The sequence below is a fragment of the Aegilops tauschii genome, chromosome 5 (genome assembly GCF_002575655.3).
Source record: "Aegilops tauschii subsp. strangulata cultivar AL8/78 chromosome 5, Aet v6.0, whole genome shotgun sequence".
Taxonomy (NCBI): Eukaryota; Viridiplantae; Streptophyta; class Magnoliopsida; order Poales; family Poaceae; genus Aegilops; species Aegilops tauschii.
Genome location: NC_053039.3, coordinates 244590747 through 244615876, shown reverse-complemented (window position 1 = coordinate 244615876; position 25130 = coordinate 244590747). Strand labels below are relative to the sequence as shown.

General features: G+C 45.3%; 3 protein-coding genes across 4 annotated transcripts; 2 read left to right on the top strand and 1 right to left on the bottom strand.

The window, feature by feature from the left end:
- Positions 1-12344: 12344 nt before the first annotated feature.
- Positions 12345-15709, top strand: LOC109769947 (uncharacterized). Its single transcript, XM_020328653.4, has 2 exons — positions 12345-12771; positions 12967-15709. Exons 1-2 carry the CDS (start codon positions 12627-12629, stop codon positions 15018-15020), a joined length of 2199 nt encoding a protein of 732 aa, XP_020184242.1. The 5' UTR covers positions 12345-12626; the 3' UTR covers positions 15021-15709.
- A 3054-nt stretch (positions 15710-18763) lies between these two features.
- Positions 18764-21437, top strand: LOC109769952 (uncharacterized). The gene is made up of 2 exons (XM_020328658.4): positions 18764-19115; positions 21079-21437. The coding sequence occupies exons 1-2, from the start codon at positions 18915-18917 to the stop codon at positions 21190-21192; spliced, it is 315 nt and encodes a 104-aa protein (XP_020184247.1). The 5' UTR covers positions 18764-18914; the 3' UTR covers positions 21193-21437.
- A 357-nt stretch (positions 21438-21794) lies between these two features.
- Positions 21795-24926, bottom strand: LOC109769948 (probable protein S-acyltransferase 1). 2 transcript variants are annotated; one of them, XM_045228850.2, is made up of 5 exons: positions 24600-24926; positions 24212-24473; positions 23671-23985; positions 22922-23155; positions 21795-22552 (listed from the first exon to the last, which is right to left on the bottom strand). In XM_045228850.2, exons 2-5 carry the CDS (start codon positions 24293-24295, stop codon positions 21968-21970), a joined length of 1218 nt encoding a protein of 405 aa, XP_045084785.1. In that variant the 5' UTR covers positions 24296-24473; positions 24600-24926; the 3' UTR covers positions 21795-21967. The 2 variants fall into 2 exon arrangements, with proteins under 2 accessions (XP_045084785.1, XP_020184243.1); XM_020328654.4 differs by having other exon boundaries at positions 24212-24397; positions 24600-24921.
- Between the last annotated feature and the right edge of the window lie 204 nt (positions 24927-25130).

Below are 25130 nucleotides of genomic sequence, written 5' to 3'. Positions count from 1 at the left end.
CTCCTTATATCTTCCTCAAAATAGCCACCATACCTACCTATCATGGAATTTCCATAGCCATTACGAGATATATTGCCATGCACCTTCCATCATCATCATATACATGACTTGAGCATTCATTTTTATATTGCTTTGCATGATCGTAAGATAGCTAGCATGATGTTTTCATGGCTTGTCCGTTTTTGATGTCATTGCTACGCTAGATCATTGCACATCCCGGTACACTGTCGGAGGCATTCATATAGAGTCATATCTTTGTTCTAGTATCGAGTTGTAATATTGAGTTGTAAGTAAATAAAAGTGTGATGATCATCATTATTAGAGCATGTCCCAGTGAGGAAAGGATGATGGAGACTATGATTCCCCCACAAGTCGGGATGAGACTCCGGACGAAAAATAAAAAAAATAAAAAAGAGGCCAAAAAAAGAGAGGGCCAAAAAAACGAGAGAAAAAGAGAGAAGGGGCAATGCTACTATCCTTTTACCACACTTGTGCTTCAAAGTAGCACCATGTTCTTCATGGATAGAGTCTCCTATGTTGTCACTTTCATATACTAGTGGGAACTTTTCATTATAGAACTTGGATTGTATATTCTGATGATGGGCTTCCTCAAATGCCCGAGGTCTTCATGAGCAAGCAAGTTGGATGCACGCCCACTTAGTTTTCAGTTTGAGCTTTCATACACTTATAGCTCTAGTGCATCCGTTGCATGGCAATCCCTACTCCTCGCATTGACATTGATTGATGGGCATCTCCATAGCCCATTAATTTGCCTAGTTGATGTGAGACCTTCTCCCTTTCTGTTTTCTCCACACAACCTCCACCATCATATTCTATTCCACCTATAGTGCTATATCCGTGGCTCACGCTCATGTATTGCGTGAAAGTTGAAAAAGTTTGAGAACATCAAAAGTATGAAACAATTGCTTGGCTTGTCATCGGGGTTGTGCATGATTTAATACTTTGTGTGATGAAGATGGAGCATAGCCAGACTATATGATTTTGTAGGGATAACTTTCTTTGGCCATGTATTTTGAGAAGACATGATTGCTTTATTAGTATGCTTGAAGTATTGTTGTATTAATGTCAAATGATAGACTATTGCTTTGAATCACTTGTGTCTTACTATTCATGCCATGATTAGATTATATGATCAAGATTATGATAGGTAGCATTCCACATCAAAAATTATCTTCATTTACCTACTCGAGGACGAGCAGGAATTAAGCTTGGGGATGCTAATACGTCTCCGTCATATCTATAATTTTTTATTGTTCCATGTCAATATTCTACAACTTTTACATACTTTTGGCAACTTTTTATACTATTTTTAGGACTAACATATTGATCCAGTGCCCAGTGCCAGTTCCTGTTTGTTGCATGTTTTTTGTTTCGCAGAAAATCCATATCCAACGGAGTCCAAACGCGATAAAAACTTGCGGAGATTTTTTTGGAATATATGTGATTTTTGGGAAAAAGAATCAATGCGAGACGATGCTTGAGGGGCCCACATGGACGAAGGGCGCGCCCCTGGTCCTTGTGGCCACCCCGTAAGGCGGTTCGTGCCCTTCTTCTGGCGCAAGAAAGCTAATATCCGGATAAAATCGTGTTAAAATTTCAGCCCAATTAGAGTTACGGATCTCCGGGAATTTAAGAAATGGTGAAAGGCCAGAAACAGGGAGCGCAGAAACAGAAGGAAACAGAGAGAGAGAGAGAGAGAGAGAGAGAGAGAGAGAGAGAGAGGGAGAGAGAGAGAGAGATCCAATCTCGGAGGGGCTCCCGCCCCTCCGCCGCCATGGAAGCCAAGGACCAGATGGGAAACCCTTCTCCCATCTAGGGGGAAGGTCAAGGAAGAAGAAGAAGAAGAAGAAGGGGGGCTCTCTCCCGGTGGCACCGGAACACCGCCGGGGCCATCATCGCAATGACAATCTACACCAACAACTTCGTCGCCGTCATCACCAACTCTCTCTCCCTCTATGCAGCGGTGTAACACCCCTTCTCCCTGCTGTAATCTCTACTTGAACATGGTGCTCAACGCTATATATTATTTCCCAATGATGTATGGCTATCCTATGATGTTTGAGTAGATCCGTTTTGTCCTATGGGTTCATTGATGATCGTGATTGGTTTGAGTTGCATGTTTTATTATTGGTGATGTCCTATGGTGCTCTCCGTGTCGCGCAAGCGTGAGGGATCCCCGCTGTAGGGTTTGTAATATGTTCATGGTTTGCTTATTGTGTGCGTTGCGTGAGTGATAGAAACACAAACACGGATAAGTGGGTTATGGTGTATGGGAATAAAGAGGACTTGATACTTCAATGCTATGGTTGGGTTTTACCTTAATGATCTTTAGTAGTTACGGATGTTTGCTAGAGTTCCAATCATAAGTGCATATGATCCAAGAAGATAAAGTATGTTAGCTTATGCCTCTCCCTCATCTAAAATTGCAATAATGATTACCGGTCTAGTTATCGATTGCCTAAGGACAAATAACTTTCTTGTGACAAAGAGCTCTCTACTAAAAATAACTTAGTCGTGTCTTTATCTAAACAACCCCTAGATTTTATTTACGTGCTCTTTATTATCTTGCAAACCTGTCCTATCACACCTACAAAGTACTTCTAGTTTCATACTTGTTCTAGGTAAAGTGAACGTAAAGCGTGCGTAGAGTTGTATCGGTGGTCGATAGAACTTGAGGGAATATTTGTTCTACCTTTAGCTCCTCTTTGGGTTCGACACTCTTACTTATCGAAAGAGGCTACAACTGATCCCCTATACTTGTGGGTTATCACATCACTGTGCATGTTAGCTTCCTTATCCACCATTTGGTCAAAATTATAAGATCTATATTTACTCTTAAATAAATGTAGAATAAACCCAGTGGTTATGAAGTTCTGGATTGCTCTTGTAAGTACCTATTGTCATGTACTCCCTCATCGAATTACTTGTTGCTCAATTGGATGTATTTAGAACTAAAATAGTGCTAGATACATCCATTTTAGTGACAAGTAATTCCGGAAGGAGGTCGTATTACTGTACTTACATTGAGAGATAGTTGACTGTCTAGCATTACTCTGCATCTTATCTGCCCCGCCCTCCATTTTCTCCAAATTATCAAATCTACATTTACTCTTACCAAAATGTTGAATAAAGCCAATGCCACTGCACAAGTTGAGGTCTGCATTCCTCTTGTCAGTACCTTTTGCCTTGTAACATTGTACTTAATTGATATCTATTTGATTATGTATCATCACTCTACATTTGAGCTTCATTATCCTCTATTTCTTCCAATATTATTAAATCTATATTTACTCTTTACAAAATGTAGAATAAATACAACGCATATGAAGAAGTTTCTTTGGGGAATTTCTTGACCTATCCTTCCATCGACATGGGGAAAGGCTTTGTAGAGCCCGTGCTAACATGTAATGTAAGTCCCTCCTTCTCAAGCCTTAACACTTTGTTCTAGTATAGATTTGGATATGCAAGATTTCCTCCACTGCTATTTACTTTGGTGGTTGCATCAGATTGCATGTTTGCAACAACTGTTAGTTTCAGATTGTAGTTGTAAAAACACATTCCTTATTCATACCATCTACATTAATCAGAACAAATCCAATGATTTTCTTTAGCCTTACATGTATGCATGTGTTCTAGATCTCTAAGCCGGTGGTGTGGTGAAGCTGCCCATGCATGCACCATCTCATTTCCTGTTTTGTCTTAACTGATTTTGCCAATGATACGAACAATGCCATATTATGTTAATGCCATTTTAAATTTTATCTCTGAATTTGCCAATATAAAATGGGATGGGATTGTCAGGACACTAACCATCGATGCTTATATATTTGTGAAACCTGTTATCTGTCTCCTTGTTTTTCTTTCAGAGTAGTATCTCTAACGCCAGGTAGAACTTTAGGGAAGATAGTGAGCCAAACTCATTGATGGTACTTATCACTTATATTGCAGCAAAGAAGGCAAACTATCTTGAAGAGAGCAAGATGACCCCCAAGGTCATGTCTTGATGAAGACAGTGAGTTCAAGCTAATCACCAGCGGTTGTGACACAATCTCGGTGAAGTTGTTGCCCGAATCAGTTCAACTTTTTCAGTCTCAACTTCAAGCGGAAAGACTTGATTCGGCTCAGGTCTGACTTGAAGTCCATTCCCTAACGAAGATCACAAAGGACACCCGTGTGTGCTTTATTTCTACACAGCTAGAGCTGGAGGATATAAGGTTCAGAAACCCGAGGTCTCATCAGCTTGTTCAGCTGCTTGCGCTCCAGCTCCGGCGCAGGGCTAACGTTTCTTGAACTGTGTTGAAGTGTTGTCGGTTTTGTATGTTATTTTTTCGACGCGTTTGTTTGCACTGGTGGCGACCTTTTATGCCCAATGTATGTACTCTGCGGTCTGGTTGCGCTTCATTATCACTGGTGGCGAGCTTTGATGCCCAGTGAATGTAATGTGCCGTAATTTCTTTATTGTATAGTCTAGGTTTATTCTTAGTCAGTATGCTGTAATTTAGGCCAAAAGCTTCAATGAAGCCCAACAACCTAATATGTTATCGGTCCGTTGGCAGTATATAAAAAGAAATTATGCTACGCAAATAGGCCGGCCCGTACTCACTATACATGGGCCAAAACGTGGACCTATAATAGTCTCGGACCATTAGCAGGCCTAAACGTAAAGTAGTTTTGGGCCTTTAACAGGTCGAGTGAAACACGGGTCTTAGTTGGGCCAGAAAATGCCATGAGATTTTAACAGGCTGAAAAGTAGATTGGACTTGAATTGTGCCGAACAATTCAGGGGCCGACAGCAGGCCGAAATATATTTAGGTCCATGATTGGCCCCTACATACGAGCCGTTAACAGGCCAAAATTTATCTCGGGCCTTGGTTGGCCTAATAACATTATGTGTTGTAAGTAGGCCGGATGCAAAGCGGACCATAATTAGGCCCAACTATATCATAGGCCTTTAACAAGCCAATAATCAAGTTACGCTAAAACTTATCCACGAAGTCTACGGGGCGTTAAGAGGCCAAAAGTCAATTCGGACCAGAAATAGGCCCACATGCAACACATGTCGTTAAATGGCCGAAAGGTAAACCGGGCCGAAAACGACCCAATTGCACCAAGGGTCGTTAACAGGCCAAAACAAACATCGAGCCGAACTGGGTCAAGCTGTTCAATGGACCCTTAAGGGGCCGAAATACAAACCGGACTTCAATGGGCCCAAAAACATAGTGGACTCTTAACGGTCCGGAACTGACATGGGCCGTAATTTGGACCAAAACATGGCAGGCTGTTAACGGGCCGGATCTAACATGGGCCATAATTTGGACCAAAACATGGCAGACTGTAAACGACCCGACCCACTAGAGTCTGACAAAATCTTGTGGGCCTTTGGTTGGGCCAGCCCATTTAACCTAAATGGGCTACTGTTGGACCGTTTCACGTGTCGACGTATCATAGGCGCCTCTCGTCCATTGAATCGATGACATCTGTCCCAACGCTAAGGTGACACGTGGTTCCTTTGGCCAATAAGAATTTTACATATGGAAAATTTTCATTGGTCCTGGATGTTAACGGGTTATCGGATCCAAACCCGCACCCAATAGCTCAACGGCGACCCGTTATGGTGGATGTCACGTGTCGGTTACCCTTGATGAAAACACTTCCATGACACGCCATTTATCGTCATGAAAGTGGACACTTCCATGATGATAATTTGAGTATTGTCATGGAACACTTGTATGACAGTAGATTTATGACTATCTTGATTCTGTCATAAAATCGTCACGAATGTACATGCATGACATAAAACGTGACTTACTGTGACAAACACGTGTCATCATGGAAGTGCTTTTTTTTGTAATGTCACCGGAGCACTCCTACCGCCTAGGAGTCTCCAACCTCCAAGAATACAAGATGCACCACAAAACACAAGGGGGGATCAACTTTTTTTTGGTGAATGTGTAGATCGGGCACTTCTCCTTCACTCGCCAAAAGATCAAGAGCTTTAGGTGGCTAGGGAGGGAGATTTCCAAGAAATCAAGTTCTACAAATGAAGGGCAGAGAAATTGAGTCATCGAGTTCTTCGTGGAGAAGAAGAAGATTATTTATAGGGTGCCTCCCAATCCAACCGTTAAACATGGTTTTTGTGAACCCTGGAAGTTTTGGGCAGGTTCTGAGCTAACCAGGGGCTTTGCACAACTTTTGTAACTGCTCTAGTGATCCAGGAAGCTGGTCAGACTTGGCCACAGAAGTCCCCTCCCCCGACAGCCCCCCTCCCCCCGACATTTCCAGGTAGGTTCCGGGCTATCCAGAGACTTTGCAGAAAATGTGCAAGCTCTCTGACCACCCGGAAGCTGCCGAGTAAATAGGCAATTTTTTGATTAAATTAATCAGGAAAGAGCTACGATCATGGCATTGACAAAGTTACTAACATATTGATTACAAACCAAGTAAGCATGTACTACACATATAGTAGAAACATCTACGCACATAGCTAGTACTACTAAGACAGAAATAAATAGGTGAGGGGTAAACATGTTATACCCTCTGATCGGCCAGGCAGAGGCCGCGGCGGCGGTGGCAGCAGCAGCGTCCTCGGTGGCCTTCTTCTCGGCAGCGAAACGTTTGGCGTCGGTGGACATGGTGATGATGAAGGCGACGCGGAAGTAGAGGAAGTAGTCGATCGGAAGCGAGCAGTCGCGTAGTCGCTCCTCAGAAACCTAATCGCCCCTCTACCGTACAAGATCCGGAGAGGCGGGGTTTCGGAGGCCTGCTCTCACGTTAGCAATAAGCGCATAGGTATGAGCTCGGCTCGGCTCAATCCCGCAACCCACGCCGCGCCACCGTGGGCGGCGAGGGAGGAGCGCGCGAGAACCACTTCTCTTCTCAAGCTCCAATAGCATGTGGAAGAGAATCCCTTATAAGAGCATCTCTAGCAGACCCCGTAAAAAGCCCCAACCCGCAAAATAACTGCCAAAATGCGGGTCGGCGCGAAAAATCTGCCCGAACAGACCCCGCAAATGCGTCCGGCCCGTAAATATTTTTGAGAGGAGCGGCAAAATCTCGACCTCAACCCGCGAATACGCGGGTGTCCGCTCCCCCCCCCCCCCCCCGCCCCGTCGGGGCCCTATATATAGCGGGAGCGATTGGCGGGGAGGACATTTCAGCCCGCGCTTTTCCCCACCTACCACCACCCCTCTCCCCCTCGCCACGCCGCCGGGCCGCCGCCCACGATTCCGGCGAGAGTAGCCGGCGGGATCACGCTGAAAGGCCGCCACACGCCCGATGTTGCCCTCCGCCACCCCCTTCTGCGTCGGCGGGCCGGAAAGTTGCAGATCTGCGGCCGCTCGTCGCGGGTGGCCGGATTTGGCTTTTCCGGCCGGCGGTGGCTGCGCCAAGCGATGGAATGGTCGAGGAGCACCCCGCGCAACCTTGGCAAAGCCCCATCGCTGCATGCAGGTACGGGTTCATCCTGTCGCTGTCGCCGACGGTTTGCCGGCATGGATTCGGCCGGCCGTCCGCCGGGCTTGGCGCTCGCGCAGCGGCTCCGCGGCTCGCCGATGCCGCTCATACAGTGCGACGACTGCACACGGACAGTGCTGCGGCTAACTTCGGGCACGCCGAAGCACCCCGGATGGGTGTTCTTCAAATGCGAAAACGACGAGGTATGCGTTGTTTTCATTCGGCTTTGGTACCGTATTCTTTGGTTCAATTGCGAAGAAATGTATCCAATGTTGTTGAAAAGGCAAAGTAATATATTATCTTGTGTCAAATTGAAGTGCAAATTTTGGATTTGCGGGCTGGCAGGAGCGGCGCCCGAGCAGACCCCGCAAAGCCGACCCGTAAAAGAGCATATTCCGCGAATATCCTTTTATACGGGTCCGTTTTGCGGGGTCTGCCTCTGCCGCCGCCCGCACCGGCTCGCAAAGCTGTTTTTCCGCGAACTGCAAACGTGTTTTGCGGGTCGGCTTTATACGGGGTCTGCTAGAGATGCTTCAAGGAGGTCCCTCCTCTCCAACGAGCAAGGTTGTACTAAACTTCCCACCACCCCTTGTCATGACACCTACATGGACCTTTAGAGATTTTTCTGAAATTATTACATGGGCCTAATTACCACCTCGTATTTCAACAAAGCTGGTCGAACGTTGCACCGGAAGTTACGAGGTAACAGAAAACATGGTAACTTTGGGATTCAAAGCTCCTGTCCTCTGGAAGTGAGTATGAACTCCATGCATAATATTTAGGTGTACGTGAAGTTGATTCCCTTTGTATTTTCAAGGTCCACCTCATCTTAATAGTGTGGTTGCCCTATGAACTCAAATATAAATATGAAAAGTAAAATCACCGGCATACACTTCTTTATTTATTTTTTCCTTAGGCAGTGCTTTTACCTATTTTTTTTTCAAAAGTAAAAAAAGGAAATCATACTAGCCAAAACTTCTCTTAGGAGACTTGTCGTATACTCCCTCTGTTTTTAAATATTTGTCTTTTTAGAGATTCGAATGAACTACCACATACTTAGACATATTTTAAAGTGTAGGTTCACTTATTTTTCTCTGTACGTAGTTATTTGTTGAAATCTCTAGAAAGACAAATATTTAAAAACGGAGAGAGTATACATGATAATCATCGTGCAAGAGCAAAGCCCGACAATCGCCTCGAAGCAAGGCAGCAGCGATGATTGACGCGAGCTGCCGCTATCTGCTAAAGCTAGGCATGCAGATTTACAAGGAACAAAACAGGGCACAGAAGCTGGCAAGCGTGTGCTCCAAGTGAGGCGGTCGCCGTACCTGTCGATCGACCCATTCCTTTCGCCTCACCGGCTCCGCATAATTATACACACGCGTGCGTACGTGCCCTCATGGTCCCAGCTCAGTAGCCCGCCCACCACGACGGACGGACGCCCCCAACCAAACTACTCCGAGCAGCTCTCGCGCTTTTGCGTCTGGTCGCATGCGTTTGCTTTCAGCTTCAGCTGGCATGGAGGAAAGATCAAACTATACAACGCGGCATGCTATGCCTCTCTTTTGCACGCCGTATCCCATCATTCTGTCCTGGCACAGCTAAGCGCGTGCCTGTCTCGACGCCTTTGAGGATTGCTGGCCGATCGATCGAGCGCACCCGCCTCTCCCTCCTCCATGATTCCGTCCGCTCGCTTTCTCAGCACATCGGACACTAGGAACAGGTTAACGCCACCCATGACTTGTTTACTTCTCCTCCCAATAGTTAGTTTATCCATCTCCATCGGTTCCTGATTCAGTCAGTAGTACTTCCTCTGTAAACAAATATAAGTAATGATTTAAACGCTCTTATATTTCTTTACGGAGGGAGTAGTATACTAGCTCCTAGGTAGCTGTGCCTGATCACAGCGGCAGCGCTCGTAGGTAGGAACTGTACGTATTTTGACATTCTCGACTTTTCCAGGTGTGATGCGAATAATGGTGGACTCAAATCTTTACGTGTTCATTCATTTTGTGGTGCTCAGTTTCCATGTTTAAAGAACATGGCATCTCAAGGACGGGCAGGGTCAGCGAGAAAATGCTCGCGCGTGTCCTTCTTGTTCTTGATGTCTGTTTTTGTTTCAGGGGCGCCGTACAGCATATCGATAACATTGCAATCATCGCCCCTTTATAATTTATACTCTCTTGATCTAAACGCTTTTATATTTCTTTATGGAGGGGGTATTTTCCAACTCTTTCTTAAATAACTTCCGACATTGCCATCGAGGAGGACATGCCGGTTTCGATAAGGGAGCCACGACAACATCGAGTCGACGGCTCATTCTTTTGATGGCAATAGTCGTTTAGTGGTCCAGAGACCTTGATGTAATTTTTATTATGTTTGATGACCTTTTGTACTTCTAGTGCATCTTTATGATAGATATAGGTCTTTTTTGCAATAAAAAAATATAGAAATTATTCCTATGATCTAGTATTTCATACACAATTTCAAAGGAAAATGTTCACCCGATTGATATAAAGTTTTTTTTTACTTTTGTTTATGTGACAACTATGCCCTGTGAGAGGCCTGACTTTCTAGCACCCGTTTTAGAGTAAAAAAATCATGTAATTCACACAAAAACAATGTCAACTGAAAACTTGGTAAAGGAGGGTAATTACAATAGGTAAAAAAAAAATCCTAGGAAATACCTCCTTGAGCGCATTGCAATGAAAAGGAAAGCAAACCCAGTTGAAATTCTAAGACAAGACTATAAGTTGCAGTGCCAGTTTTTGGCAATACAATGCCAATGAGTTTCTCATTCTTGGGGATGGATATCTAGCTTACCTTGGAAATGTTCTTCCAAAGATTGGTTGATATTGGAAGAATTAAATACAAATTATGGGAAATACTTTCATAAATGGTATTGCCATAATGGATATATTTTGTTTGACACAATTATACGTTCAACTATAAGAAATGGCCACTTCGCATGATCTCTACGCTATAATTTGACCAAAATGTAACCCCTTAAGTATGTGATATCGACGTAGCATTCTAACAACAAAGTATTATATGTTTATATAAATTAATTTGCTTTTTGGCCAATTGAAAGATAATTATTTCTATCGGCCTTTCAACGAGCGTACGATCATGAATGCGAGTGCAAGAGGATATGGAGACCTTGATCATATGGCTATCACGGTTAAACGATAAATACATATTTCTTGGTTAGCTAAGACATAATGTATTACCTCATGCATATGTTGACTAAATGCTAACACAGATATGTCCACACAATTGCCACATTAACCGATGTTGAAGGCACATTCCTAAAGACGAGGGATATGTTTTATCAGGTTTCAAGAGTTGGTGGCCGTAAGGTGACACCTTTTAAAGTCCATAATGGTGGTTTAGTACTCTTCATCACTTAAGTGTGAATCACTGACCATTTCAACCCTTTCAACCTATGCTCTCTAGGGTTGAGTTAGAAATTTTGAGAAAACATAACCATCTAGTTTGATTCGTTCCCAGACATCTGATGACCATCTTAGGTTAATTCTTTTCCAACCGATATCAGGAATTTGCATGAGTAAAGCTAAAATAGTTATGATTGAAATAAAAAAAACGAATGCAAATGAAGAATCAAAGTTGAAAAGTGTTTTCCTAGCTTCCAAGAGACGTGATTTTCTTAATGTGTCAATATCTTTACTTCCAAGTGAAGTGATTTTCTCGATGTTTCTTTGGTCCCACCGTTCCTAGCTGGAGGCGAAAATCTCAGTGTTTCTCCAGGGTACGTCCGTGAAGCTAGAGAGAATGAAGCTCCTAATCATCGAGCATTGTGGCAAGAAAGGGGTGGACACCCTTGTGGAGAGTAGCATCGACGGATCCTTGGTGTCTGGCTTGGTAGAGGAGACAAAGGGCCTCCTTCATTGAATACAACGACACAACTTTATGCACGTACGGAGGTCAACCAGTGGCTCTGCACATTTTATGGCTCATATGAGAGTTCCCAACGTACAGTTGTTTGGTTAGGTTCTGATCAGCTTTGTAAGACATGTGAAAACAACTTTAATCCAATTCCTTATTTATTTTATGGGAATTTTTTCAACATATTCATCAATTGTCATGGCAGTAAGAAAGTAACAAGAATTACATCCAAGTCTGTAGACCGTTCGACGACAATTGCAATCACTAGAGCGAACCGAAGGCGCGTCGTCCACTCCTCCCTCACTGGAGTCAGACAAATGTTATTGTAGCAAACATTCGGAGGTCGTCATGCTAAGATCCCACCAGACCAGCGCATCATAGTAACGACCGTCGTCGACAAAGAGAAGTGAAAATTGGACGAATCCAACTCGTAGGCACCCGAACGAAGACTAGAACCAAGCAGATCCGCCGGAGACAAACACTGGCCGAATCCTGCGAGATCCTTCAGAGTTACACCTCAACACACCCTTCGACGATGCTAGATGTACCGCCAGGGCGAGGGTTAGGCGAGGAGAACTTTATTACATCTTCAGGGAGCCGCCGCTGCCTCGCCTTGAGCAAAATATAAATCCCTAACCAAACCATATATATAAAGAAAAAGTAGCAGGAACCCTTTCGCCTGCAAAGGCCGGGGTACACTGCGCCTCATGGCTCTATGGCCATCGACTGGTTTACTCGCAAGAAAAAGTCAAGCGGAATAAAAATAAATTTGTCTGTGCCGAATTTCATAGGGTTTGCATGGTTTTTATTTTGAACTTTCACCGTTTGCAGAGTTTTAATTTTTGAAACTCGTTTTTTGCGGGGGTTTTGGAGCTCATTTTCGCAAGGTTTTGTAAATTGGCAGCGCGAGCGAACAGCGGAACAGTAACAATCGCTTTCTACATGGGGATGGGAGTGTTTGCCATGTGGCCCAGGTGTTTCGCCCCACCAGCCGCAGCCGCAGCACACAACGCACTCATCAACCAGAGCAGCCACTCGAGTCGGCTCGATCCCCAATCCCCTCTCCTTTTTTTCTCTTCCCCACGCCGCCTCCCCCCCTCCGCATCCGGCGCGGCGACCGGCAGAGGAGCCGGAGGAGGCGGCGGTTGCTCGGCCCCCGGCCCGCGGAGACGTAGACGACGCCGCCGCCGAGGACGACGGTGACAGTGAGTCAGTGACAAGGCGGTGAGGTGTGGTGCGGGCCGACGATGGCATCGACCCCGCCGCCGCGAGATCTCGCGCGCCTCGACCCCGCCGCCCCGCCCACGCGAGATCTCGCCGGTCTCGCCCTGGCCGCCGAAAGATCTCGCCGGCCCCGCCCTCGCCACGGCTCTCACGCGGCCACGCCGTCAGGTTAGCACCCGTGATCCACTTCCTTTCTCTGCTCTAGAGTGCTCCTATTTGCCCTGTCCTGCTATTTCCTAGTACTACTTAATACTAGTAACTTGAATCATGTACTTTCCTCAAGTCCTTCAAATTCGATCACTTGGCATATTTGCCGTGCAAACTTTACACACTGTAATTGGAGAATTTTGTGGTATCTCGCAGGCCAGTCGCCTGACCGGCGCGGTTCATCATCATCCGCCTGTAAAGACTTCCTCCGGAAGTTCGTGGACAACGAGCTTCTGACGGCAAGCCTAGAGGATTGGTTTTCTGGGGACAGCGAGGACTGCGGTTTCCGGAAGCCGGCTTTCGATGTTCCTTTTGACCTTGCCGAGCTGCAGAATTTTGACTATGCTCTGGAAGGTGTTACTTTTCAGCAGCTAGTGCGGATGCCCAACGCTCTTCATGCGTCCACATCGGATGTTTTTGAAGCTACTGCGCACCTTGCCCTGGAGGATTTTCTGCACGCTGGCATCAAGGGACTCTGGGAAGCTTTCTGGGGTCCTGAGGAAGCTATGCCTTTCTCTGTTGCTTGCATACACAGCACGAGCTCCAGATTTTACCCTGCCGAGAAGGCTATTGGCAGCGGAAAACTCGATGGTGTCTGTGCGACAGCTGTGCTGCTCAAGAATTCAAAGCATTCGCAAGGGAGATGGGATCATATTGTTGTGTTGGCTTTGTTGAGACCTGATATTGGAATGGTTTCTGTGCAGAGTGACCAGCATCTGTCTCCTGCTGTCCTGGGGGAGGCGCTATTCTTTGCACTTCGTGTATTGCTTTCTCGGAGCCTCAGCAGGTCCTCCACTGTCCTTCGAAATTCAGATTCTGTTTACGTGCTCCTCGTAGACTCACAGTTTGGAGGAGTGGTCAATGTCCAAGGCGATCTGAACAAGCTAAACTTTGATTTGAACAATGTTTATGAGTGTGCTGCTGAATGGATAAAAAAGGATGCCAAAATTACAGTTTCTTCCGTTGACCGGGTATGGAATAAACTTGGGAATGCTAACTGGGGAGACATTGGGACCCTTCAAGTTCTCCTTGCAGTTTACCACTCAATGGTCCAATTCTGCGGAGCACCAAAGTATTCTCTCGATGAACTGGCCACAGAGCATAGTTCCAGGCTACAGAGTCGAAGATCGGAGAGACACTTGGTCGACAGACAATCCAATGGAAACGGTCTGTTTCGGTTCCAGCAGCGAAGTCATTCTCCTGAAATTGTTGAAGTGCAGGAGGAAGGCACTGTAGATGTAAAACCAGATGAAATCTTGAAGCTTGAGATAGGGTCCATTGTCTTCATGGAAGATTCTAACTGCCAGAAGGGTTTTCAAATCAATGATATTCGAACAGAAAGTGAGCCTCCTATTTATGGTGCTGTTCCTGTGGAAGAGCCTACCAAATCCTATTTGCTGTATGTAGGTTCCAGTCCTTCTCATCTGGAGCCAGCATGGGAGGATATGAATTCCTGGTACCAAGTTCAAAGACAGACGAAAGTACTGACCTTGATGAAGCAAAGGGACATTTCTAGCAGATACATACCACAGATGGTAGCTTCTGGACGTGTAGGCCATCCAGGCCCGTGCAACAAGCCGAACTCCAGTGGGAGTTGTGGTCATCCACTGTGCAGCACTCCAATCCTTGTCACCTCACCAGTTGGGGAGACCATTTCAAATCTGATACGGAACGGATTGTTTGGTGTTGAGGAGGCTCTGAGATGTTGCCATGACTGTTTATCTGCTCTTGCTGCTGCATCATCTGCGGGAATCCGTCACGGTGATATCCGGCCAGAAAATGTGATCCGTGTCAGCAATGGTTCAAGGCAACCACATTTTGTACTTATTGGATGGGGTCATGCTATCCTAGAAGATAGGGATCGACCTTTGATGAATCTATTCTTTTCATCTACTTTTGCTCTTCAGGAAGGGAAGCTATGTGCCGCATCTGATGCTGAAAGTTTAATATACCTTTTATATTTCTCGTGTGGTGGAGTCTGCCCAGAGCTTGACTCGGTTGAAGGTGCACTTCAATGGAGAGAGACATCATGGTCAAGGAGAGTTATACAACAGAAGTTGGGTGATGTTGCAGCAGTTTTGAAAGCATTTGCAGATTATGTTGACAGCCTTTGTGGGACCCCGTACCCAATGGACTATGAAATATGGTTACGAAGGTTCCGAAGAACAATAAATGAAGATCATGGGAAGGAGGTTGACACATCAAGTTAGTACTGCAGCACATGCTCTTACAAAATTGCAACATGGAAGATGAAGAACAGTGTTTCATACCTTGTATTGTTGTTGTAGATAATTTATCTGTAGAGTTGTAGGTCTTGTGAAAGGTCCATATAGCTCATAGTACCCTTGTCGGTCTTGATCCATTTCACCTGACGGGTACTTGAAAACGTCCAATCTGGCGACCTGCTGCCGATCTCAACTTGGATTTCTGACTGTATACCCTCCCAAGAATGCAGTAGAGATCCTTGAGGATATCTGCAACAGGATGTGTTCTGGAAATGCTCTTCTCCAAGTTGGTGAGCTGCTCTTTGGCTGATGTCATCGGTCGTCTTGACCAGTGCCTCAATCAAATGTTGAAACTTATAAGTGGTAGGCAAATGTGGATCTCAAAGTGTGGTATAGTCAGCAAATTTGTGCTCACTTTTCTTTTTGAAATTGCACCAGAATGGATTTGTGAATTGTGATTAGAGGTGGTGAGGCATAGTTAGCAGCATTTTGTTCTGACTAAATTATTCTTTTGGTGAGGGGGCGCAGTGGTCAGGTGCACCCAAGTTCTTGTAAATGCTGGTCACGGTTCAGCCGTTCAAATTCCTGTCCTGCAATTGCTGGGTGTTGATTTGTGCGTTAACCCTGACTTTGCCTGTGCGTGGAGAAATATTCTTGTGATGTTTTGGTTTGAATTGTCTCTTTGCACTATTCGTGGAGTATGTTTTGGTGTCTGTTTTCTTTTACTTCTGCTGCAATAAAAGACTCTTTCACCGTAGGATGAGGTGTGAATGCCGTATTTTCTCTCTGGAGGAACATGAATATTGTTGTGCTATAATCTTGATGAAAATAAGGCTGTTCCTGGTTTTATCACTACAAAAAATGTTTGTAAATTTGAGCACCAATGATCTCTGAAACGTTTGCCTGGTTGTAACGATGACTGGATCATGTTCTCCAGTCCAAGTTTATACTAGCTGTACATCAATGTACAGTAGTTTATTCTTCCCTGACACACATGTTAAACTGGTGCCAAGTGAACTTGTTATCCATGTTTGCTAAAACATTTTTTTCTTGTCCTTTTGGGAATTTGTTAAAGCTTGTTCCTGGTCTAATGTTTGTGCTGAACTTTATCAGAAGTCTTATGATACTGTCTAGTTAAAAGGAGAATTATATTGTTTTCTCGCAAAAAAAGAAGAATTATATTATCCAGTAGATGGCACAGAACACATTTCCTGCGTGAGTCAGCCAAAGAATTGTGTTATGGCAACAACAGCCCCTTGTCCCTAACTCTTGCTGTCACAGTTTCTTCCACGCCGCTGCCTCTCTCCTCTTTCGGTTTTTCCTGCCTGGTGGTTCATCGGTGGCTAGGGGAGTGGGAATCTTTCCCTTCCCTTTTTCTTAGTTGTTGTTTCTCCTAGGTTTTTGTTTTCGCGGCGACATCGATGAGTGGTGGCGACGATGATACATTGGAATAAGGTCTCTCCGGTCTCTCCTACCTCAACGACGTCATACCTGTGAGGGTAGGCGTTGCCAAATTTGTTGGCTCTCTTTAAATCTCGGCAGTTGATCGGATCTTGGTACATCGACTATGACCTCTTCTGTGACATGATCCGGTTTCTCCGACCTTCTGGACTGATGACGAATGATTGCAATTCTATGTTGCATGGAGTGATGCCCCAACCGATATTTCTCTAGCGGTTATTGTATCTTGTTTCTAGAGACGAGTGATACGGTCTTCAAAGTAGGGTATGAGATTGGTGTATGCATGTGTCTTTTTCCCTCCTTGCTGGTACAATTGAAGGAAGGGGACGGTCAATATGTTTTTAAATGTAATTTTACTTTTTCTAGTCATTTTGTGTTTTGTTGTCTTTTCATTGTATGTTTTCCTGAGAATTAAGCAGGGGCCAACTGGTAGACAATACCCGATGGGGATGTCGCCAACCTAAGTTCAAGTCTCACCTCAGGAGTTCCTGGTTTTTTCATTGTATGCTTTTCAGGATAAACTTCAGTTATAAGATGCCTTTGGGTATTTTTTAACGGCTTTTGGGTGTTATATAAGAAAGAATTATGTTTGAAAAAGATTGTATAAAAACTAACTAAAATGTCTATTTCTTGAAAAAAAAACTCCCTCGTTCACAAATATAAGATGTTATATTTTTTTATGAATTATATGCATATAAACATGTTTTAATGCATTTGTTCATTTATTTGAGTCTGTATGTTGTATGTATTTATGAACGGCGAGAGTATATACATACGTGTGTACTTTTGCCTAGCCGTGGCCTTTGCCAGCTGTGTCGTAGGGAGCCGGAGTCCGCGGCGCACCTTCTCTTCAAGTGTAGATACTCCTTATGGGTGTGGGAGGCCGTGAAGGAGTGGCTTGGTGGCTCGGAGTTGCGTCTTAACCATTGGGGTGGTATGCCTTTGGTGCATGCTTGGTGAAATGTCGTAGTGCTCACCCAGGGTCACAAGAGGAAAGTTATTGTCACCACACTCATGCTTGTGGCGTGGGCCCTATAGAACGAGAGGAACATGCAGGTTTTTCGCAACAAGTCTACACTACCTTCCATCATCTTCACACATGTTAGGGCCGAAGCTGGGTTGTGGGTGATCGCCGGTGCGAAGCACCTGGGTTCTATTATGCCGCGAGAGTAGGCTTTTGTCTCATTTATTAAGGAGTAATGACCTCGCCCTAAAAAACTTCTGTCACCCTTCTTCTTTACTAGTAATGTGTATGTGCAATGCACGTTGATATTTGAGAGTATATAAATTGCATGTAGATTGTGTAGGATAGTTGATATTAGGCATATATTATGTGCATGTAATATTAGGTAGTATATTATTTACACATTAATATGTGGTTAGTGTCCATATTAGTATTTGATATGATATCAATTGCACATTAAATATGTTTTTTAACACAATATAGACGTAAGCACTTATATATATGCTCATACACTCACCTTTATGAATGCACACACGCACACTCTACCCCTATGAGCACCTCTGAGAGACTCTCACCTTTATGAATGCGAGCACCAGGACTTGAACCCTGGTGGGCCGGGGATATCACTGTCATCCTAACCATCAAACCACAGGTTGGTTCGCCACGCTAAGCATGTTGAGCTCTTGACATTAGAGCAGTCTGGTTTGTTGGATTGACCTGGTTTAATGGCCGAGATTAATTGAATTTGCCTCTTTGGCTCTTTTTATATTGGTATAGATATAGATATGAGTAGGCCATTTTGGAGACCGAGCTCCATGAAGACTTTTATTTTGAAATTTTCAAATTTATAAATTTTCAGTTTCAAAAAATCTGAAAAGAAATACAGTACACATGTATGCAAGGATGTAATGTGTATGTGTGAAAATTTTCAAGATGAAATATCTTGAACTGCTGGCTGCACAAAAAAAATCATGGACTTTGAAAATGAACAGTACATATACTAAAAAGTCTCAGATTTCTCTCTTTTGTGGAGCTCTCGTTTTAACGTTTTTCGACCTGAAAATTTGCACCCATGTACATTATGTATTTAGGTATATATAAAATTTTCAGATTTTTTTGAAACGAAAAGGTTTGCATTTTGAAGTTTTTAAATTAAGGCCTCCATGGAGCTAGACAAATCTTTTGTCGCCGTTTCGAAAAAAATAATCTCAAATCGACCGCTTGGGTCCAAATGATTATTCAGAGTAACTACGAGGGTGTTTCGACAAAACGCCATGGGCCATTTCCTCGTTCGATCTGGGCCGCAAATGCTCTGATCAAACGGCCGCCTAGCCGAACAGGAATCAGGGAGAGCGTGGGGCAGCAGATCGTCGCCGCCGCAGGCCCGCAGCCGTCCCGCATCGCAGTCGCCGTCGCCGCCGCCGCGTCGTGCCAGCTTTGAGCGAGACGAACCGATGGCGGGCACCGCAGCCGCGTACCGGAGGGTCATGAAGGCAGTGCAGAAGCACGTCGGCGGGGGCGCCGATAAGAAGCACTTCCGCGAGTTCGTGGCCGCCGAGTTCCGCAGCCCGGCCGGCACGGAGGCCGACGCCAGAGCGAGACTGCGGCTCGCCGGGGACTACGCCTACCATCTCACAAGCATCCAACACCAGAAGGTATGACGAATTTTTTCTGTTGGTGCTTCCGGTTAGAAAGGTCTGCTTGTGTTCGCCGAAATGCTAATGAAGACGGTAGTTCGTGGGAGCTTACTGCTGTGGTTAATTTGGGACTGGGATATTTTAGATGAAAGACTCTAAATGAGGCCGGCTCTGAATTAACAAAGCCATCAACCGGCGAGGAATTACAACACTCTTACAAGTACTCACTCCGTTCCTAAATGTAAGTCTTTTTAGAGATTCTAATAAGTGACTACATACGGAGCAAAATGTGTGAATCTATACTCCAAAATATGTCTATATACATCCGTATGTAGCCTCTTATTGGAATCTCTAAAAAGACTTATATTTAGGAACAGAGGGAGTACAAACCAAATCGGCTAAACTGATGCAATGGAGCAAACTGGAAAGCTAACAACAACATGATCCACTACAAGCATCCTAGAGTAGGGAATAGAAAGAACAAAGCTTGAATGCAGATGCACTCCTCACAATTGCACCAAAGAAGAAATGGCAGATGCGGCAAAGCTTGGAACAGCCAACCAGCACAGCCGGACAACAGATCGTGCGACTAGAGGAACACAACATCTTCCTTCTCTATTCTGAAGGGGAACCCTATCCCCTCGCCTTGGCTCGAAAGGCGCCATGAGCCCGAGAGCTAGCAGGATGCCATCCTTGACGCAGCCACAGATCGACCACCCTTAATCGAGCACACCTTGCTAGCCGCACTGCCACTGTCCAAGAACAACCAAGAGGAGCTGGAGAGCTTCCAGGAGCGCTCGCCATCGAACGAGGCAGCCACCATCACCGAGAAGAACGAAGATCAGCAAGAGCGAGCAAGGCAGCCGGCTGAGTCGGGCCACAACTGAAGGTCGGGTGCCTATGGCTTCCACCATGCCGCCACCGCCAGAAAAGGGGAACCCATCCTCTTCCGCCTGGATTGAGGGCGCCACACCACCGGAATTGGGCGACACGAGCCGCCACCGGGGAGCACCATTCAAAAACATGCAGACACCTTCGCCACTCAGCTCCTCCACACCAACTCGAAGCCAGAGTACTCAACCCCTCCGCCTGCAGCTCCTATTTTCCGAGCACCCGAACACCCCAGGCAACGCCTCCAAAAAGGGCACGGCGCACATGGCGCCACCGCCGCCCAATTCGAGAGGATTTTGGGCTTTCACCCAGGCATGGGGTCGGGGTGGGGACAGGGGACCTCAACGGTGCCTCCATGGAGGAAAACGGCGACCAAGGCCGTCGCCACCGCCGGGACGGACGGGCCGACCAGAGTTTCCCTCGGTCCCCGATGCACCAAGGCCGACAGTCGAGACCGCAAGCCGCCAAGTGCGGCGGGAGAGAAGTTGCAGAGGGGGAGCACGCACCCCCAGATCTGACGCAAGGGAACCGCGCCGTGACCAGCTCCTGCTGGCGACTCACCGCACATGCGGTCGAGACTCTAGCCAGCCACCACCAGTGGGCGCTGTCTGCCGGAAGATGCCGCCGCCACGCCTGCTGCTGGCGACTCACCGCCCACGCGGTCGAGACTGAGATATTTTGGATTTGCATTTAGCTGATCGACCTGTCTTTCTATACTTTTGATATGTGCTAATTGTTTTGTCCATGCAACAAAAAAGTTTTGCGTCCGAAGTGTATTAGAATAGACAACAAAGCTTATCTAATTCCTAAATTCCATGATGCAACCTCGTTAGATCACCATTTTAGAGCGATATTGCTCTGGCAGTCTAGTTTGAATGGTGATATCTAACTAATAGAATTTGCGTTATAAGTAAACGATACTATTATAATACCAGAATATGCTCGCTTTATTACTGATTTCCAGAACACAACCTATTTTAGATTGAACAAGTCATTCACATGATCACATCCTTGTAATAGTGGTCATAGCACCTTTGGCTTTTCATGCACCGTGTATTCCACTAACTGCAAAATATGCTTGATCGTCCAGGAACTGCTATTCTCGTACAATATAGCCGTGGATCGATCTGATGAAATGAAGAAGATATTGAACAAATCTGCTGCCAGTGTAGGCCTTCAGCTTCCAGATGTCTACCAGCCTTGAGAGCTTGGGCGACCCGTGGTACTGCTTTTGGGCAACTTTGCTTGAGTTACAAATTTCCAGTTGTTCTGGATAGTTAAGTGTGCTATAGCTGTAAGCAGCTGTACTCTCCCCAATAACGACCAGTGGCATTGATTCTGTTGATGCTTTGTACTACCTTGTTCCATGGCGTCTGCTTACCCTTAAATTATAAATTCAGCTGTACTCTTGAAGTTAAGTTATGTGCATCCATCATGTTCGTGTTGTAATTTGCACAAATCTGAATTGTTGTATGGTAGGTTGCTCCTTTCTGTTTACCCTTAAATTATACTCCCTCCGTCCCAAAATTCTTGTCTTAGATTTGTCTAAATACGGATGTATCTAGTTACGTTTTAGTGTTAGATACATCCGTATCTAGACAAATCTAAGACAAGAATTTTGGGACGGAGGGAGTATATATTTCTGTTATTTATTTTTGTGAAGTACTCCCTCTGTACGGGGGGAGCACTTCATTATATCATCTGACCTGCTTGAGTTCATCAATAGAACTATTCAAACTCTTCTCTTGCTATGTCAACTTTTGTCATGCAAGGTCAACATGCCTTAAGAGTTAGGAACATCTAATGTAAAAATGTACAAACAATGTTGATAATACTTTGGTTCATTACACTCCTTAAATCATTTGCTGACGTAATTGAATAGTCTTGCACTTGCCTTTTCTATACATTGTAAAGAATGATGCCAACTCACAGTGGCCATATCTATAGACAAATTCCTAAACATATATGAGCGATACTTATCAGCTCATGTCTTTCAATGACTGGGCGGGACTTCTATCTGGGGTGTTACTTTCTTTAGCATCGTCCTGAACTATTTCATCCTCAGATATCGTGTTAGCTTCTGTAGATGTCCGTGCGGAACTTGTATTTGAATTAGTAATTTCCTTAGCATCGTCCTCACTAGTTTCTTCCTTGCATGCTGTGGTAGCTGCTGCAGATGTTCCAGCATCTTCACTTCCTTTTTGTGCCCAAGCTGGAGCAAAAGCCACTGTTTTGTTGCCATTGTTCCTGTTCTTGTCATAAAAACCATCTTCAAAGGAACCATAGTCTATATTCTGCAATACTGTTGGAATCTGTATCCCCCCTACGAGTACTTCTTTCTCTCTCATATCTGTATCAATCTTTTCCCTTGTATTGGTCACATCCAACCCAATATATGGAGTGTAGAACCCAGCTTCCAGTGCACCCTCACCTACATGTGATCGAAAGTCGTTCAGTGGAGGAGGGATCTTGGTGAAGAACACTTCGGCAAAGTTTTTTGTAATGCTCTTTCGGTAAGGGTTATCCTTCTTGTCATAATTGTATCTGAAGTTTTCGTATGTTGTCTGCAGAATTTGTAATTGATATCAGTAAAATTATGCAAGCATATTAACATAAAATACAACAGTAATATGCATTGCAATTAACTCCTACACCATCAGACATCACAAACAATCCACTCACGTCATACGGCTCTGCCCCACCTTTTCACCAGGGCAGGAAACTCACATTTTCACGCTGTTTCTACTTAATCGACCAAGGCAGGAAACTCACATTTTCCTGTCCCTCCATCATGGTATATGGAGCAGCTAGTTCAAGAGATTAGACCTATGAGTATTGTGTAGTGTACTCAAGTGCATTACTCCAGTTACAGTTAGAAGGACTAGAAACTACAACAATTATCTAAAATTGCAGCAAAATGAACTAAATTTTACCTGATTAGTACTGATCAGATAGAGATGCAGTACTGTTAGGCCACCGACGAACCATACAACAATTGAAGTGTAGATGATTAGAACAAAAGAATAGACTTCCTTGCGCAAGGCCTTCCAGATAGAGCCGCCGTTGTCTTGCATTTCGCCGTGGACATTCAACCATGAAAAGATTAAGACGGATATGCACAGGAATGTCGATGTGGCGATGAATAGAAAGAAGTAGCGATAGTTTCTCTGCAAGGCAAATAAAAAACATTGTGATTATGATGGGCCAACTGCAATTGAGGCCTCAAAAGTCAACTAGTGGGATATATGTTAGGTATAGTTCAGGACTTAGTTCACAAATCTGTTTGCTTGTTCGGTAACCTTACCTGCAAATCTAGTCAGATAATGGAATACACTAACGACTTGCTGCCACTAGCTGTATGTTCTCATTCAACTTAATTGGTTAAGAAAAGTTTTGTAGTACTGTTACAATCCCGAATGTAAATATCTTTCGTAAACTACATAGCTTTAGATATACCTTAACTTTGCACTGAAAGAAAACTAAGAGGTGATTAAAGGGAGTTAGGCTAGGTCTGGACTTTTACTTGGAAAGAAAGATTGTTTGATCTTTTCTCTTCCTGGCTCTTACTGAAGATAAAGTTCAATCAAGAAAGGTTAGTTTTTTTTTGCTCTGCTAGATGCTTATCATAATGATATTCTATATGACTAATGGTAGGGAATAAGCAATAACCGTGTGTACTTACGAGTCCAATGCACTGGCCAACCCATGGGCAGTGGTGGTCAAACTTCTGGACGCAGTTGTTGCAGATGGAGCAGTGCGAGGATCGTGGTGGGCGGTACCTGAGGCAGGTCTCGCAAAACTTGAGTTTCACCGTGACGCCATTCACGTTGACATCCTTGGTCCGGCGAAACCTCATCCGCGGGGTGCCCCCGACGCTCCACTCCATAGATGGCGTGGCGGGGAGGTTCCGTTCATCAGCTTCAGGCGGCGGGGCTCTTGTGTTCCGTGGCACTATTCCTGGGTCCCTGGCCGATGTCATGAACAGGAAGAACAGGTCCTGCAATTTTTTGGCGAAGATCACAAGGGTTTTTCAGCGTTGCATCTGGTATATATAGTGGCAACTGGAATCGTAAGTTTGAAACCCACGTCCTGTTGGTTTCAGCCTCAGGCCTGAAGGCTGGAACTGTTGTTGACTCCAGCCATTGTGATTATTGTGGGTATGATGGTAGAGCTGATGAAGAAGGTGACACCGAAGGTATGCAGACAGCAAGATGAAGACTAACCACTAGTGTTGTGATGATAACAATCAGTAGCGCAGCCCGGTGCATGTGTGGTTGCCCGTTGGAGCGGAAGAACTTGGACTGCATCTGGTAGCAGAAGACGATGGCTGGGCCGGCGACGAGGAACGATGACAGCAGCAGGGAGGCTGCGTCCGGCCCGAGTATAAGCCGTCCGCCGCACAGGAATACCTGCAGAGAAGCGAAGAATGATCTGTCGTGGTACACTCTGCTCTCTCACACATGTGAAAAACCTGGGGGACGAAACCTGCAGCTTTCATGAATCCCTGATTTTAGCTGAAAGGCTATCTACAGTTGCACGGCGCGCCAAAGCTCTTCTGACCAAGGCACGGAGAAGAAGGCGAAGAGGGGAGTCGAGCAAGGATGTACGTACGTTGTTTCCTTTCCAGGCCTGGTAGAGCCGCTTGGGCTGCGGCGGCGACGACGTCGGCTCAGCCTCCGACGGCACCATCATCTTGCCCCTCCTCTCGCTGCTGCTTCAGCCCTCAAGCATGGGGAAGTTTGGAATTTTTCTGTGTGTGCCTGGCTCTAGTCGACGAGACGGGCCGATGCTGGCCAGTGAGGCGACGGCGGTGGGGACGATGGCGATGACATTGAGGCCGCCGTCGTTGGGATGGTCGCACACCGCTGCTACGCTGGAGTACTTCGCTCTTGTTTAAGGCGTGGTTGCAGGCAGGACAAAGTTTGGACTTTGGAGCGTAGAGGAAAGCGAGGGAGAAGTTTGTTTGTTTGCTCGTCCGGTTGGTTAGGCGCAGACAAAGGACAGGGCGGCGATCCCGATCGGCCATGATGTGTACACTTGTCTTTTTTCCATTTTCCCACGCACTTCGTGAAATTATGGTCGCCAAGCCACGCAACGGCTAGGATAAACGGTAGTATATGCCCGGAGATCATTTGTTCAGCA